Source organism: Borostomias antarcticus (assembly GCF_949987555.1).
Source record: "Borostomias antarcticus genome assembly, chromosome: 10".
NCBI lineage: Eukaryota > Metazoa > Chordata > Actinopteri > Stomiiformes > Stomiidae > Borostomias > Borostomias antarcticus.
In genome coordinates, this window is record NC_140243.1 from 19700297 (window position 1) to 19715849 (window position 15553).

Genomic DNA, 15553 nt, shown 5'->3' on the forward strand with positions numbered 1-15553 from the left:
TCTGCACATGACCACTCAGCATCAACGAACGGAAGCCAGAGAAGTAGGTTGCCCTGTGTGTGTGTGTGTGTGTGTGTGTGTGTGTGTGTGTGTGTGTGTGTGTGTGTGTGTGTGTGTGTGTGTGTGCGTGCGTGTTTCTTTGTGTTGGCTTCAGTGATCTTCCCTTTAAAAAAAAAATCTCAACCACCTATACACCACGCAGGGCCCTCTTGAAGGGACATTTGGATCCAGTATGTGTCCAAACTTTCCCACTGGTAGTTGATAGTTTGATTTATGTGATCAATACGTGTCTTTGGTAGCAATCAGTAAAATCCATGCTTCAAGGCAATGTAGTCTAAAAAGGTTGGTTGTGAATATCCCTCTGTATTCCTCTCATATGTGAGAGAGAGAAACTAACCTTCTCTCTCTGTCTGTCTGTCTCTCCCTCCCCCTCTCTAGGCGAGCTCCGTTACCCCTGGGGATGCGCTCCGGACGGCGAGCATTGGTTGACGACCTCTCGTTGGAGAATTCGGATTCGGAGGAGCCCCCCTCCTCTCCGACCCCTTCCTCCGGTCCCCCAGGGACCCCCACCCCCTCCTCGGAGAACAACCTGGGCCCCCCGCCACCCTACACCCTCAACAACACTGACTGACCCACTTAAACACACACACACACTCACACACAAAGGTACCCTCCTCTAGCCTCAGCAACCCTGAATGATAAGTGGAGGAGAGACACACGCACGCACGCGCACACACACACACACACACACACACACACACACACATATATGGTTGAGAAACACATACAGAGCGAATACACACACAAAGAGCAAGCTTACACCCATAAGGAGGAACAAACCCGGACAGATCGGACTGCAGTTTAGTTTGACTGGACTAGGAGTGATATCACTAGCATAATAGCATTAGCCTGTATATCTGGGAAAAACATCAATACCCAGAAATCCGAGCGGAAACCTAATTATTTCAGCGTTGTCTTATCTCCTCTTCTTGTGATGCTGTACAGTGCTTGAAATGGCAGAACCAAGACGCCTGGCTCTCCTTATAGCAGCTCAATCACTGTAACGCCATTTTAACTCTCTGAGGAGAATGGTCAGCGTTCGTACGTTTCACCTGATCGCACATAGGGCTGTCGGTATAGAACATCAAAGCTCCATCAATCCCACTCCTCAAAGAGTTAGAGAGACAATCTGCATTTTTCAAGACTAGAGAAACACACATGACATCAGAAAGGGATCAGCCCCCTGGTAGTGTGTGACTCTGGGAGGCTCATAGACTCTGCTAGGGGGAGGCAACTTCACTTTTCTGTATTTTAATATACGCTTAGGGGGGTGGGGAGGGGGGGTATGGTGAATATATGAATTTTCTCTCTCTCACGGTATGAACTGGAATCTTACCGATCATAGTTGAAAGCCAATCAGGTGTGGAGGAGATATGATCCGTCAGAAGAGGTCTAGTGAGAGAGAGAAACCAGCTACTAGCTGCTGTAAACCTTGATATTGTGTGTGCATCTAACAATGAAGCCAGCGTCGACTTTTTATAGAAACAAGACTGATGACAATAACTCACTCCTTCTGCAGGGTCCAATGGAAGTAATCTGTAACTAACCACAGATCTGAGATCAGGGTTTCCAGCCCTCAGTCCTCTTATCCTGTAGTAGCGTGGAAGGATAAACTGACCACAGATCAGTGTCCTCTACTCTTCTCCCACGCACTGTAGACTAATATCTTATGATCACTGTAAGATAATCAGTTTTCTATAATTTGTCAGTCATGCTGGTAATAACACCAAACCTCCTGTTATGGTTGCACTCTCTATCGTGCAACAAAACAAATAAATCAAGCGAGAGTCTGGCGTGAGTGCTGTGCTCTGGATTGAGTTGAGTGAAGTGAGGTGACCTTTATAAAAAGATAGCCTAGGTCTATGGATTAGATAGGTAGGTAGCTGCAGTAGTTATACTAGATAGTTTCTTTAATTAAAGTCTTAACATATTGCTTCTTAAGTACAGGCAGTTGAATTCATGTAATCTATGTCAACCTGAATATGAACATAAACCTAAGTTATTTATTGCTGGTTGTTTCTGTATAATTGCCTGTCATGTCATTGATACTGGTATCGTTGGCACTGATGTGGAAGAAACATGTGGACTGTGGTCTTGAAGCTTGACCTAAATCCAGCCCAGTGGCTGCGGAGGTCATTGAAGTGGACACAGCTGAGTGTGAACTGGCATGGTTATCTGTTGGGCATCAAGCTTTAAATCTGCGCTGTACTCTCAAGTCAGCCCCTGTCTGAGACTGCTGTCTGTGTGAGTAGGGCTTGATGGGGAATCCGTTCTGAAGGGACTGTTTGAAGCGTGTGTCAGATGACAGCTGTAGGTTGGACATTATACCAACGCTACACTAGAAATGGCCTGTGAAAACTGACAGCTACCGTCAATCTCAACATATACATCAATATCTTTTGTTTTTATCAAACGGACATATTGTACATTGTAATATTGTTTTTATTTTTATTGATTAACTATGTAAAATATTTATCAACAAAGCTTTTGTGTTTTAACCAAATGGTGGGCGTACGGATGAGAAAAGGGACTTATCGTAGTACAAAATAGAGTAGAATAGAGTAGACAGGAGAGGACTAGTAAAGACTATCCCCAATTCCTGCATAGATTGTTCTAGATTCTAGAACAATTGAGCACAAGGCTCAACCCCTTTCTAAATGGTGTAGCTCTTAGATTAGTATGATAATGCACTGAGAGTTGAATCATCCAGAACGCTTTTTGTCACAACTTGGAGTGAGAGGCCGATCTTTTACTGATGTGAAGAAATGTTTTGAAGTGTCCTGGTGTTTGGACATGTCCTCTGAGTGGTGGGTCACTTTCAGTCAGGAACAAACACTCCTTCTGCTGCCTCAACATGCAGTAACGAGTCTAGGAGAGACCATGCATTATTTATCTTCCTTTATATTCACACTAACTTTGCATCTCAATCTCCATAACAGGGTTCATTCAGGTTTTGTTGATCATTTTGAAGTAACAGTCTTTTGTGTTTGTGTGTTACCGGTCTATACAGTATTAACCCAGCCTAAAGTCTACATGGAGAGATTGTGAGTTCTGCTTGTAGACACTCAGACACAATGTCTTATGAACACGGGACAGGGAAGCCAGTGCTGCTCTGTCTGCTCAGAGTACCTTAAATATTGACATACAGGTGCATCCCCAAAATAATAGACTATTGTGAAAAAGTTCATTATTTTCCGTAATTTTATTCAAAACGTGAAACTCATATATTCTAGATCCATTATACAAAGTGTAATATTTCAAGCCCTTTTTGTTTTAATCTTTATGATTGTACAGTATGTTCAGTATGTTCATTTATACACTCAATACTTGGTGGGGGCTCCTTTTGCACAAATTACTGTATCAACGTGGAGCGTGGCATGGAGGCAATCAGCCTTGAAATATTTCACTTTATGTGTAATGAATCTATCTAATATGTGACAGTTTCACTTTTTGAATTAAATAATGGAAAATAATGAACTTTCCACAATATTCTAATTTTCTGAGATGCACCTGTATATGGTCATTTGCACCTGTCAAGTAAGCCAAGCTGTGCTCTTGGTATACACCACTGATTACACTGGATGCAGTGTTCGGTCGTCAGGGTTGTCTGCTCTTGTTCATTAATTAGTTGGAACTATCACCTCTCCCTCAGACACATTTAAAATGCATACAGGGGTGAACCACAGCATGTGCTTTTTAAAATTGCACTGACGTAACGGAAAGACAAGCCTCTCTATACATGCAGTAGTTCCCTGGCATAGCACCGTGCTGAGCTCATATTTTATTTGCCAATGCCAGGTTCATTGTGATCGTCTCAGCTGCAGCTCTACAGTGCAGTCAGCTTGATCTGGCCAAGGGATATTTGGGTTAAGAATGGGTTGGATTTATCTACTGACTACTGAACGACATAATTATATTTAGTCCCTTCTGAGAGCTTTCCTAGTGTTTCCCTTTATGTATTTTATTTTATTGTAGGAAAATATGTAAAGGAATCTATGTGAAGGGTGGTTTTTGTAAGTTACTGTATGCGCTGCACTTTATGCACCACTAGAGGGCAGTATTGAGACAGACTATCCGTGGAGCATCGGCTCCGTCAGTCTCTTGAAATAGTCTGAGGCACCCCCAGACTATTCTTAAAATAATCCATTTGAATTTGTTAATCAGTCTGATTACTTTTTCAATGTCAACTGAGCGATGTTTAATGTTATAATGTATGTAACCTGTCACCACAGTGTTTTCACATTTTAACAATATCACAAAATGTCACCGTGAAGCCTGTTGTCTAGATCTGTGTTCAGGAGGCTGAGAAAAGGTGAAGACAAACGGACGGACCCCCGGAATGAGGAGAGACCGCTGAGCTCACCTGTCTGTTCGTCTGGATCGAGAGTCACGACCGGTGCTTTCTCAGAGGCGTTGTCTTTTCCTTTTTGTTTTATGGCTTCTGTGGAACTTGAACATTTTGGAGATGTGTCGTTTATTAGCCCTTTTGTTTATTATGCTGTAATTACAAAAGACAACTGATTGGGGTTAACTTTAATATATGTCGTTGGTTTTGACCTGTGTGGTTCCGTTTATTTGTGTATACCATTATAGACACACACATACACACACTAAAGCCAGACGTTTACGCTAACATTGATTAATGTACATATACTGTAGGTATTCATGATGAGACATTTAATATCTTAATATTGCTTCTCCATTTCCTCATGTAAAGAACATTAACTTCAACAATAGTCCAACAGTCAAATGTAAAAACACAGAACAGTTCATATTAACTATAGCTGACCCCGATCACTAGATGCTTATACACTGCTATAGGAAAGCTCCAACTGAACCTGTCTTCTGAATCACACGATTTACAGTCGTTCACACCGATAGGCCCCCGTCCTCCATAATATCAGCGAACAGCCAATCATCCTCAAGGGGCGGGGACAGAATCTGATGGGGGTTCTGAGCAGGAGCAGGGAAGGACCTAGCCACGCCCACAAAGGAACTGTCCTGTTGGCAACATGCACTTTGAAGCGTGTTGGGTCCGGGATCGTCCCAGTGGTATCTAATGGAGGTGGCCAGCTGGTTTGGGATGATATCTTCTACACCAGGTGTTGGCTTCGGACAGGCGAACGCCCTCTCTATTGGCTCCGCCTCCAAAGCCAGCGTGCACTGTGCACTGTCCTGCTCGCTGCTTATGAAGCTGCTAGTGGCTGATCTCAGGTCTGCCGAGCCTCCACACACACACAGGCCTTCCCCACAACCCAGACGCTCCATGTCTGATCTGTAGTCACTGCTGCCGTGGATCGTCGGCTTCTCCACAAAACTCCCTGATTGGTCCAGAAAGGTGATGTCATCCATAAGCGCCTTATCACTTAGGCCCTCAGCGTCAGCCTGACTCCCCCAGAGGTCATCTAAAGGGGCCGGTGACTCCATGCAACCCCCAAAGCCCCCGACATCGACCTCTGACCCCAGCAGGTCCAGCATGTCGACCCTCTGGCTCTCGGCCGGGTCGGTCGTACTGTACTGGGACTGGGCGTCCTGATCTGCCATCATTTGGATCGCAAAGTCACAGGAGTCCAGGGACAGAGGGGACAGCCCTGGGGAGGGGGGCAGTGAGGGGACACCGGGGGGGTCCATGTTCAGAGATAGGGGTGTGATGTTTGTGCTGGAGCCGGGTCTACCGAGTCGTGTGTCATATTTCTCTCTGACGCTTTCGATCCAGCTACAGATGCTGTCCTCTGACTCGATGGCGGTTGCTGTCACGGGGCCTGTCTGAGGGAGCGCCCCCCTCTGGTGAAAGCCAATGGTTTGCTCCGGCGAGGTCGGTGTTCTGTGTTCACTTTGTTTGTCAATTCCAACCCGCTTGTTCAGGGTCTGAGATTTTGCTCTTTTGCCAAGGCGTTTACCTCTGGCACTGCCGGTGATGGTGTTGGACTGGTCCATATGTCCTTTGGGGTTGAGATTCAAGAGGTGTCCATAGTCGGCATGTTTCGATGCACTAGTCTCACACACAGTCTCATTTGAACAGAGGAAGAGGTCAGTAGCTGCAGATAGAGGAGCCAACGTGGTTTTAGGGGAGGGATCCACAGGGATCAGAGGAAGGAAGGTTAGTAAGCATTCATCATTTTTAAATGTTAAGTGTATCGTGATGTAAACAAGAGAATGTAGGATACCTGGTTTGGGGATGCTGTCGGGCTGCTGTTCAGGGGTTTCTGTGTGTCTTAAGGGGGAAGAAGAGAGGGTATTCTCCTCCGGTGGAAACAGTGCAGAAAGCTGTTGATTGGCTGCTTCTATCTCTGCAAATTTCCTGTTGCGAAAAAACGGTTAGAGGAAGATTAAACCAACCTGCCAGATGGTGACATGACTATTTGAATAGGCAACGTACTGCTTTGAATAAACTGAATTGTTTTAGTCTCTCCTCTCTCCCACTGAGGACAAACACGCGCGCGCTCACACACACACCTCTGGATCATGTTGTGAAGGAAGCGTCGATGGTTGACTTGGCGTTTGGAAGGCCGGTTCTTCCTGGGCCTCTGAAGCGTCCTCATCATGTGACCTGCGGCCGATGTCACAAAGGTGAAGAGGTCGCGACCCCAGGGGCCACCTGGCTCCACTCCAGGTTCAAAGGACACAGAGCTGAATGGGCGCATAGCTACGAGAGCGGGGTGGGAACTGAGGGTGGGGGGCAGAAGAGATGAGTGTTAGGGGGGTACTGAGGGTGGGGGGCAGAAGATATGAGTGTTAGGGGGGTACTGAGGGTGGGGGGCAGAAGAGATGAGTGTTAGGGGGGTACTGTAGGTGCAAGAGATGAGAAGATATATATGAGGGATGGAGATGGACTGCACTTTTATCCAAAGCGCTTTACAATGATGACCTTTCATTCACCAATTCACACACATTCACACACCAATGGTGACCAGCTGCCATGCAAGGTGCTAGACTGCTCATTGGGAGCAATTTGGGGCTCAGCGTCTTGCCCAAGGACACTTCGACATGTCGTCAGGAGGAGCCGGGATTTGAACCGCCAACCCTACAATTGTCGGACAACCCGCTCTACCTCCTGAGCCACAGCTGCCCCCATGTGATGAGATGTGATAGACAGAAGAGTCAATAGAGACGTGATAGAAGAGACATGGAAAAGTGAGAAGAATCCCAGCATGCAGATGGGTAGACTGATCCACTTACGGTGCTGTTGCAAATTAAACTTAAACTATGTCCTGTAATACTTACAATGCACTAAAGCACAATACCCTAAAAATGAAATCAATAGTGTAATGATCAGTAATGTAAATGAAGCCAACTAAGGTGATAACATGCTACATTACGGTAAAACCAAACAAGAATTGTCCATCTGATTAAGTCGTGCTACTGTAAAGCACTGTATGATCAAAGTGTAATATTAAACAAATTGACTTTCAATAAGTATTGATCATGAGATGTAATCCAAAGCCCAGTCCAATAAGGCAAACTCAAATAATCAATGAATAATTGTAAAAATAAGATCCTAACCCAATGTAGCACTATGTGATACGGTGCCATAGGTAAGAATAGCGAGCCGGCTTACCTTGATGCTGCCGTCTGTATCTCTGCACACTACTGAGGAATCAGACACAGCTTGAGGTTCAGCTGGGAGACACCAGAAGAGTGGGTGTGGTCTTACTCTCCTCCGCCTTGAGGATAAAGGAGAGCGGAGTGACAAACTGAGGAGGAGAGGAAATGAGAGGCGACAAGAGACAAGAAAGAAAGTGGCAATTATCTGAGAAGTCAACCGCTTGTGGAAGTATGGGCGCACGTCGCCATTATCTGTCCCTCTGAAGGCAGCTTGTTAACCGCTGAGAGACACAAACGCTCCAATTGAGGCGGGTTAACGAGCCCTTGATTGATCAACTTAAACTCTGGCCCTAATTATCACATTCTTAGAGCTAAGAGCTCTAGTGGTTGCTAGTGGCAAATTGGCCTTTAATGCTTCATAAAGGGCCTCCCAAGCACAGAATTTTACATTTCTATGGTGGCACTAGGTATGAATAGAGTATTATCCACATCAAATCTGTGTGTGTGTGTGTGTGTGTGTGTGTGCGTGTGTGTGTGTTTAGAAAGGAGATGCACTTGTGAGTTCTGGCAAGCAGTAGTACATTGGCTTTTCCTACGTTAAATGTAATTATTGTAAGTCGCTTTGGATAAAAGCATCAGCTAAACGACTGTAATGTAATGCGTGTGTGTGTGTGTGTGTGTTTGTGTCCCAATTAAGTGAGAAACAAAGTAATTGGAAAAATTAGGGAGGGAGATTAGATCTATTAACTATTTAACTATTCTTTAAGATCTCATCACACATACAGTATTAGCAGTGCGCCTATCATTGTATACCAAACTTACTGTCTGTAACCCAAATAAGGTTGTCTAGCTGTAGGAGTGGCATCTATTTTTAGTCCCGCAACATGTGTCTTAGAAGGGTTTGCCACCATTGAGAAGTAGCATTCTTATTAGTGAACATTTCAACTGTCGGTTTCCATGACTGAGGGGCCATTTCTTTGGTAAGAGACAACAACCACCTTCTCAGCCTTCACATGATTCTTTCCATTATTTTCCTTGTAAAAAAAAAAAGGCTATACCACAAATCAAAAGCGTATTTCCCTTGTGAAACGTTGGGTTGTAATTGTGTTGTGTTATGGCAGCTGCTACCCTTCATGTCTCTTACTTTGTCATACTGTGTCTGAACGCCTTTTTTGAAAGTTCTCTTTTTTTCTTCTTTCTTCTTCCCTTTATGTATCAGTTCCCATAAGTCTGTCCTCCCCCCACATCTGTCCAAGTTCTCAGATTCCACCCCAGAAGGACAGGAACTGATAAAGCCTTATCACACATTCTCTCTGACGGAACTTTGATCTGTTGAGAGGGCCTCCCTCACCTCTAAACCTCTCTAATTGGCTGAGAATTTCCCCGAGCTGCGTCTCTTATCATTCTCCGGAACCAATCAGAGTAAAGCGTGTGTCTCTGTGGTTTCTGAGCTGTCAGCAGCAGGTGAGAGGAGCTAATTTGTGAGGTAGGCTGCGTTTTACACCCTTTACCTGAAGCATTGAGTAAGAACTAAACTTGAAGTGACAATTATCATCTTACATGTCTGTCATTGCTCACACATTGTCATTGCTCACACATAAATGAACAGTGACTTTGATGTCTTATTAGATAGAAGACACAGTCCCTTGTATCCATCAACAGTCAGTTATTATGCTGAAAGCTAAACACATCACCTGGTGATTCTTTTGAATGCAATTCAAACGTTTGGTTTCATGTTAAGCGACATTAACCCTTGGTTTTCTTCATGACCGTCAGAATGAGCCGAGCCTGGGCGCTGTTCAAGGCTCACCCATACATCAGCAACGTGGTGGGATACACAACCCTGTTCGCCTCAGCTGACCTCATACAACAGAGCATGCTGGGAAGGAAACCCGCAGAGGGACACAAAACAGACTCCAGTGGACCTGGAGGAACTCTGTCTGATAACAGACCAGGAGGGGATCAGAATGTGACGTCAGAACCCTCAGAGGATCCAGCACGGCTCACAGAGGTGGAACCGAGTTTGTCCTCTGGTACCAAAAGAACCACAACCCTCTCTGGTATTGACTGGTCCCAGACTGCTCGAGTGGCCCTTGTTGGGTTCTGTTTTCACGCCAACTTCAACTATCATTGGCTGAAGGCGCTGGAGAGGATGTTGCCTGGGGGAGGGGCCAAGAGGGTTTCTGGGAAAGTGGTGCTGGACCAATTGATTGCAGCGCCAGCAACTATAAGTGCTTTTTTCATAGGTGACTTTATTTATTTATTAATTTGTTTATTTATTAATTACGGTTGTTAATGTATTACTAGTGGTGCATATACTCTTGAAAAAATATGTATTTTGGCACTATATTCAATATGTGTCTCTCTTAGGTCTAAGTGTGTTAGAACACAAAGATGACCCATTTGAAGACTGGAAACAGAAATTTTGGACTTCATACAAGGTGCTGAGGTTACACGATTGTATGATTCACAAACTGATATGCATGTAGGACTATGCTTGCAGTGGTTTCAACACTGAAACCACTGCACAATCACTCATGTATTTATTTATGATTTATTTTGGCCTTTATGTTCCATATTGTCATATATTGACATATTGCTTCCGTCTGTCTTTGTGTATGCGTTTTGCAGACTGGAGTAGTCTACTGGTCTACAATGCAGGTGGGTGATCGTTTTCTATATCATAGAACACACACACACACACACACACACACACACACACACACACACACACACACACACACACACACACACACACGATAGAGAGGGAGAGCTTTGATCGCTTGTTTCTCTCTTCTTCATGTCCCTTCAGGCGGTGAACTTCTCACTGGTGCCCCCTGTGGCTCGGACCGTGTTTGTTGGTGGCATCACTCTTGGGTGGACTGTGTTCCTGTGCCACTTCAGACAACAATGAGAGAAGGCTCCCAAAGGACCGTTTCCCACAATGATGTAGTAGCCTATATGCCTTTACTGTTCTGGATCAGACTGCTTGTTTCAATAAAAGTTTTCAATGAATTTGTTTGTTTGATTATCTAGGCCTAGTCTTTATAAATATGTCTGTCTCCCATAGCCCATAACATGTTACATGTTTCAGACATAGGGTTTGTAAAATAGTTGTGCTCAATATGAATTAGCTGTCCTCTGCTTTCAAATTCATATGGGACAAATGTAAAGTGAGTAAGGCAGTTGATGCATTTATCCAAGTGAAGCACTCTGCTATGGAACACCCCGGAGCCAGAGGCAGGCACGCGCATTGACACAGGAAGCGAATGCAAAGAAACCAGTGAGAACTGTGTATCGCGAGACTGCGGCCTTTCTTTTTCCTTTTCCACTCTTGAGTCCAAGATGGTAGGTACAGCCATTGCATTTTACAGATCTGGTTCTTAGATTATCTAAACCCATCCCTTCTCCTACATTTTCACAGCGTAACAATGTATATGTTTATAAACGCGCCGTATTGTTTTCTTGCGAATCCCATACGTATGTGTGACCTAAATTTGTGTATATGATGATTCAATTGATGCTAGCTACAGCATCGGGTGTCCGCATTAATTCCGCTAGCACTGGGTAGTCACGTTGAGTCCTCAGTTTAGGAGAGAGGCCACCCCAGAAACTCTACATAAGGCACAGAGTGTTGTATCAACTTTACAATGGTATACGAGTTCATTTGGACGTCTGTATGCCTGTTCCTAAACACTGCCCACCGGCTACTTGGTTAACTAGGAAGCTAGCTAGCTATCGGTAGTCGTCACTGTAAACGTGTGATATGGCCCATGGTACTGTTGAACATGCTCTCTAGCTAGCTAGTGTCTTCGATTGATGTTTTGATGATAGATTGCTGTTTAAGTTCACCCAATATGCATTATTAGTAGGTGGTATGTTGCACTGGAGGTGTCTGGCTAGTACACATCGTTGAGAAGAGCTGAGAACTTGACGTTAGCTGGCTAGCAATGTTCATGTCAGTTGCACATAACGCTGGCTAGCTAGCTACTCGCCAACAAGCTATAGCAGTATCATATCTAACAAGCTTGCTACTGTAATTCTGATACAGATATTCACGTTGGTTGCTGGTGGATTTAGGGGTCACTTCCATTAGATGTTGGGCAGGGTCACGTCAAACCAGGAAATTGTGTTAACTGGTGAATAGTGCTGAGCTGTTTGGGTGGTATCATCAGTGTATTTCATTCTGTGATGTTTTCTTTGTATTTTCTCAGGGAGTCGACATAAGACACAACAAGGACCGCAAGGTGCACAGGAAGGAGCCTAAGAGTCAGGACATCTACCTGAGGCTCCTGGTTAAGGTGTGACTTTATTTTTTATAAATGGCTTGAACCAGGATGGCAATCAAATTTGGTCAGATGGCATCATGAACACTGCAATTTTGAGCAGGACTTGTCAACCTTTTGGGCCCGTGACAAACGTGTGTTTATGTCTGTTAATGCCGCTGGTGTGTCCCCTCAGCTGTACAGGTTCCTGGCTCGTAGATGCAATGCTCCCTTCAACAAGGTCATCCTCAGGAGACTCTTCATGAGCAAGACTAACAGGCCTCCCCTCTCCATCTCCCGTCTGGTGAGTCATATCCCCGCACGTGTGTATTTACCAACTATCGAGGGACGATAATCTGCTGACCAGGTGCCGTGCGACGCTGTGGAGATTCTAATGTCCTTTTCTGACTTCCTGTCAGATTCGTAAGATGAAGATGCCTGGCCGTGAAAACAGAACCGCTGTTGTCGTGGGAACGATCACGGATGATGTCAGGATTCAGGACATCCCCAAGCTTAAGGTAAAAGATTTGGGGTCAAAGGTTTTGTCTTAAAGGTATAGTTTGGAATTTTGGACAGAGCCTCATTTACAACTTACCCATAATGTAATGTAATTATTATATGTAATAATGATTGATGGAGAACATTTTCAGCCGATTCCATGCTGTCTCTCGTTTGGGCGTTCACGGCCTGCTAATGCTAGCGCAATCGAACCAAAATGGCTAAACTCACTTAAAAACACTCCAAACAAGTATCACCAGATAAACTAAACTCCTCATCAAAGTCAGACATGTCCCTTTCGAATGTGGCCATTGCAACTTGTTGTGTTGATGGTGAGAGAATAGTCTGCTCGTCTGTTCCTTGTTGTTGTGAAGACAATAGTGCCGGCTAGTTACGTATCACTCCGCCTCCCTATTTACAGAGAGAACCATATAGGTCCAAACAAACGAATTGGTTCAACGATAGTTGGACTTCAATAATTATGGTATAAAAACTCCAATGAGCCCCGACAGACTGTCCTCATATTTGATTTTATTTGGGTGCACTGTGGAGTGTTTAAGTGAGCTTTCTTTGAATGCTAGCCATTGCGGTTTGATTGTGCTAGCCTTAGAATGCCATAAACGCCCAAACGAGAGAGAGCATGGAATCGGCTAGAAATTATCTCCGTCAATCAACATTATGGTTAAGTCGTAAATGAGGCTCTGTCCAAAATTCTGAACTCCCTCTTTAATACCCATTTGCTGTGTAGTTATACTGGTGCTTTGTGGGAAAAAATCACTCAAAGGGGTGGAAATCTGCAGGGATGGTTCAATTACGATCCTTGGGGTCACGATTTGATTGCATGATGATTCTCGATTCTCTTAGATTCTATGTGATGGGTCGCAATTTTAAATTACTTTTCCCCCTCTTCATAATAAAAAAACTTGTAAGATTAATTTGCTTTTAATTATTTACTTAGTACTCAAAGGAAGATGCAAACATTTAACACATTTAGCTTGGTTTTATACTTGACCAAGGTAATATAGACATTCATCCAAACACTGAGTCTTAGACCATACTTGAGAAAAGCAGGCTATCAGCATTTTTTTTACAGTTGGCAATGCTATTAGTGAGTTCTAATTGACTCCACTAGCATACCTCTGTAAATTCATGTTATAATTTATTATACTAATTCCAGTGCTTCATGTCCATCAGTTAGACTTGGAATGATGTACCTGTAAATCAAGTTTTTTTTTTTTCGTCAGGTTTAATGATAACTGAGAGCTATATCTTGCATCTTATGGCACTAAACTCATTGCTTGCTGTATGAAACACACAGCAGAAACAACAAAGCATACAGTGATCAATTAACATTATAATTAAAACTGATGCACAAAGTCAAAATTGATTGACGGCTATGTCATTCCTAGTTCCTAAGGCTATTCAATGATGGACACGAAACATTGGAGTTATTTGGACCCTTGGAGGATTATTTACATGACTTAGCAGGGATATACTAGTTCTAGCAGACCTCACTACTAGCCTTGCTAACCAGTGAAAAATGCTAAGTGTCCTTTACTGTATGGGTAAATGGTAATTAAAATCATCTTTTCTTAAAAAAAAAAAAAACTGCAGACTCACAATTGTAAAAGATTATTTGATCACCCCCCCACCCCAAGTCACCACACTATGAAATAATTTTCTATTCTAAATAGATCTGTACTCAACTGAAACTCCATTGAATGGATGTGCCCTGAATTACAGTGTAATCTTAGATCAGTACTTCTGAGCTTAGATCATTATCTGTACTTGTCTTTGGTGTAGTCACTGTGTGGGCTTTTGTTGTAGTTGGCTTGGTCTCAATAGCAAATATGATTTGCATTATATTGTTGTATGCTGTGGAGGTGACTCTGCCATTTTGTGTCTTGTTCTCAGGTTTGCGCTCTGAAGGTGACTGATGGCGCTCGCCGCAGGATCCTGAAGTCCGGGGGTCAGGTCATGACCTTTGATCAGCTGGCTCTGGCCGCACCCAAGGGACAGGGCACCGTGCTGCTGTCAGGTACATTTATCCCAGTCCTACCTGAACAAGACACTGGTTTGTCAGGGTGGATATCACTAAAGAGACCAGCAAACTGTCTAATGAGTCAGTACATGGTTGTTTCTGCTTATGTTATTTGCTGTCTCCTATGGGAATGTAAAATAATGCTGCAAGGTAAAAAAAAAGAAAGAAAAAAAAGAAGAAGAAAAAGTATTATCCTCCAGTGTGTCCAAGCTGGCTGGTAAAGAGTTTAATTGGCTGTTGAGACACATTAGTTGGTACATACCGTCTTATTTTGGGCAAATCCTTACACACATTTCGTATGTGATCAACTTCTACCCTGCTGGCCTTTTAAGTACAAATTGTCTCAAAGCTCTGAGGATGTTGATGCCTATTTTTGTGATTTGTTGTTGGCAGTGAAGTTCACTTCTGCCAGTTGGTGTTTTGTGAATCTTTGGTAGGGGAGTAACATTAGCTGATCTCTTCTTTTCTGACCCCCCTTCCCCCCCAGGACCTCGTAAGGGCAGAGAGGTGTACAGGCACTTTGGAAAGGCCCCCGGAACCCCCCATAGCCACACCAAGTGAGTATCAGGCTTTAAACAAACAACTGCATTCACCTTGAATCGGAAGGGAGAAATTATTTTCAAATATAATTGATAACTGCTGATCTTTGTCGCTTCAAAACATCTTACTGAACATGGGCCTCAGAATTATGATAACAGGCAGTACTTTGAATGGAAGTGCATTATCTTTAGGATAAATACCTTGTGTATGCACACCATGCTATCATGAGCTATGTTTTGTTTTGTGCCTTACTGAAGAAAAAATATCCCAAGGGCTCAGCACTTTTCATTGTGAAACAATCTCAACGTGCTTTATAAATAAACTGAATTATGTTTTAGTCCTATATCAATATATCACTCCTTCTCTCCAGGCCCTACATCCGCTCCAAGGGCAGGAAGTTCGAGCGCGCTCGCGGGCGCAGAGCCAGCCGAGGATACAAGAACTAAGTGTTTCTGTTTTGTTTTCCATGCGATCAGGCATGAAATAAAGACAATATTGATACAATTGATGTCCACTGGTCTGAGGGATGTCTTTGTAAACGAATTAATGTTTTATATTCGTATCTGGTTCTTCATTAATTAGGTATTTCTTAATTTGTTTCTTC

The 15553-nt window shown here is 43.7% G+C and overlaps 3 protein-coding genes across 3 annotated transcripts in view; all 3 read left to right on the plus strand.

Annotated features, from left to right (window-relative positions):
- myh14 (myosin, heavy chain 14, non-muscle) overlaps positions 1-631 on the plus strand; it is a gene marked incomplete at both ends in the record, with an annotated part of 37026 nt that extends 36395 nt beyond the window's left edge. Inside the window, 2 exon segments of the mRNA XM_084444583.1 lie at positions 20-43; positions 439-631. Of these exon segments, the coding sequence (XP_084300709.1) occupies positions 20-43; positions 439-631 (217 nt within the window).
- Positions 632-9382: 8751 nt separating this feature from the next.
- Positions 9383-10530, plus strand: LOC311313749 (mpv17-like protein; the record flags this gene model as incomplete). Its single annotated transcript, XM_084443929.1, has 4 exons — positions 9383-9851; positions 9976-10046; positions 10237-10266; positions 10418-10530. The coding sequence occupies 4 exons, from the start codon at positions 9383-9385 to the stop codon at positions 10517-10519; spliced, it is 672 nt and encodes a 223-aa protein (XP_084300055.1). The 3' UTR covers positions 10520-10530.
- A 371-nt stretch (positions 10531-10901) lies between these two features.
- rpl18 (ribosomal protein L18) lies at positions 10902-15457 on the plus strand. Its single transcript, XM_084444238.1, has 7 exons — positions 10902-10953; positions 11820-11906; positions 12067-12174; positions 12290-12388; positions 14283-14406; positions 14897-14966; positions 15320-15457. The coding sequence occupies exons 1-7, from the start codon at positions 10951-10953 to the stop codon at positions 15393-15395; spliced, it is 567 nt and encodes a 188-aa protein (XP_084300364.1). The 5' UTR covers positions 10902-10950; the 3' UTR covers positions 15396-15457.
- The last annotated feature ends 96 nt before the right edge of the window (positions 15458-15553 follow it).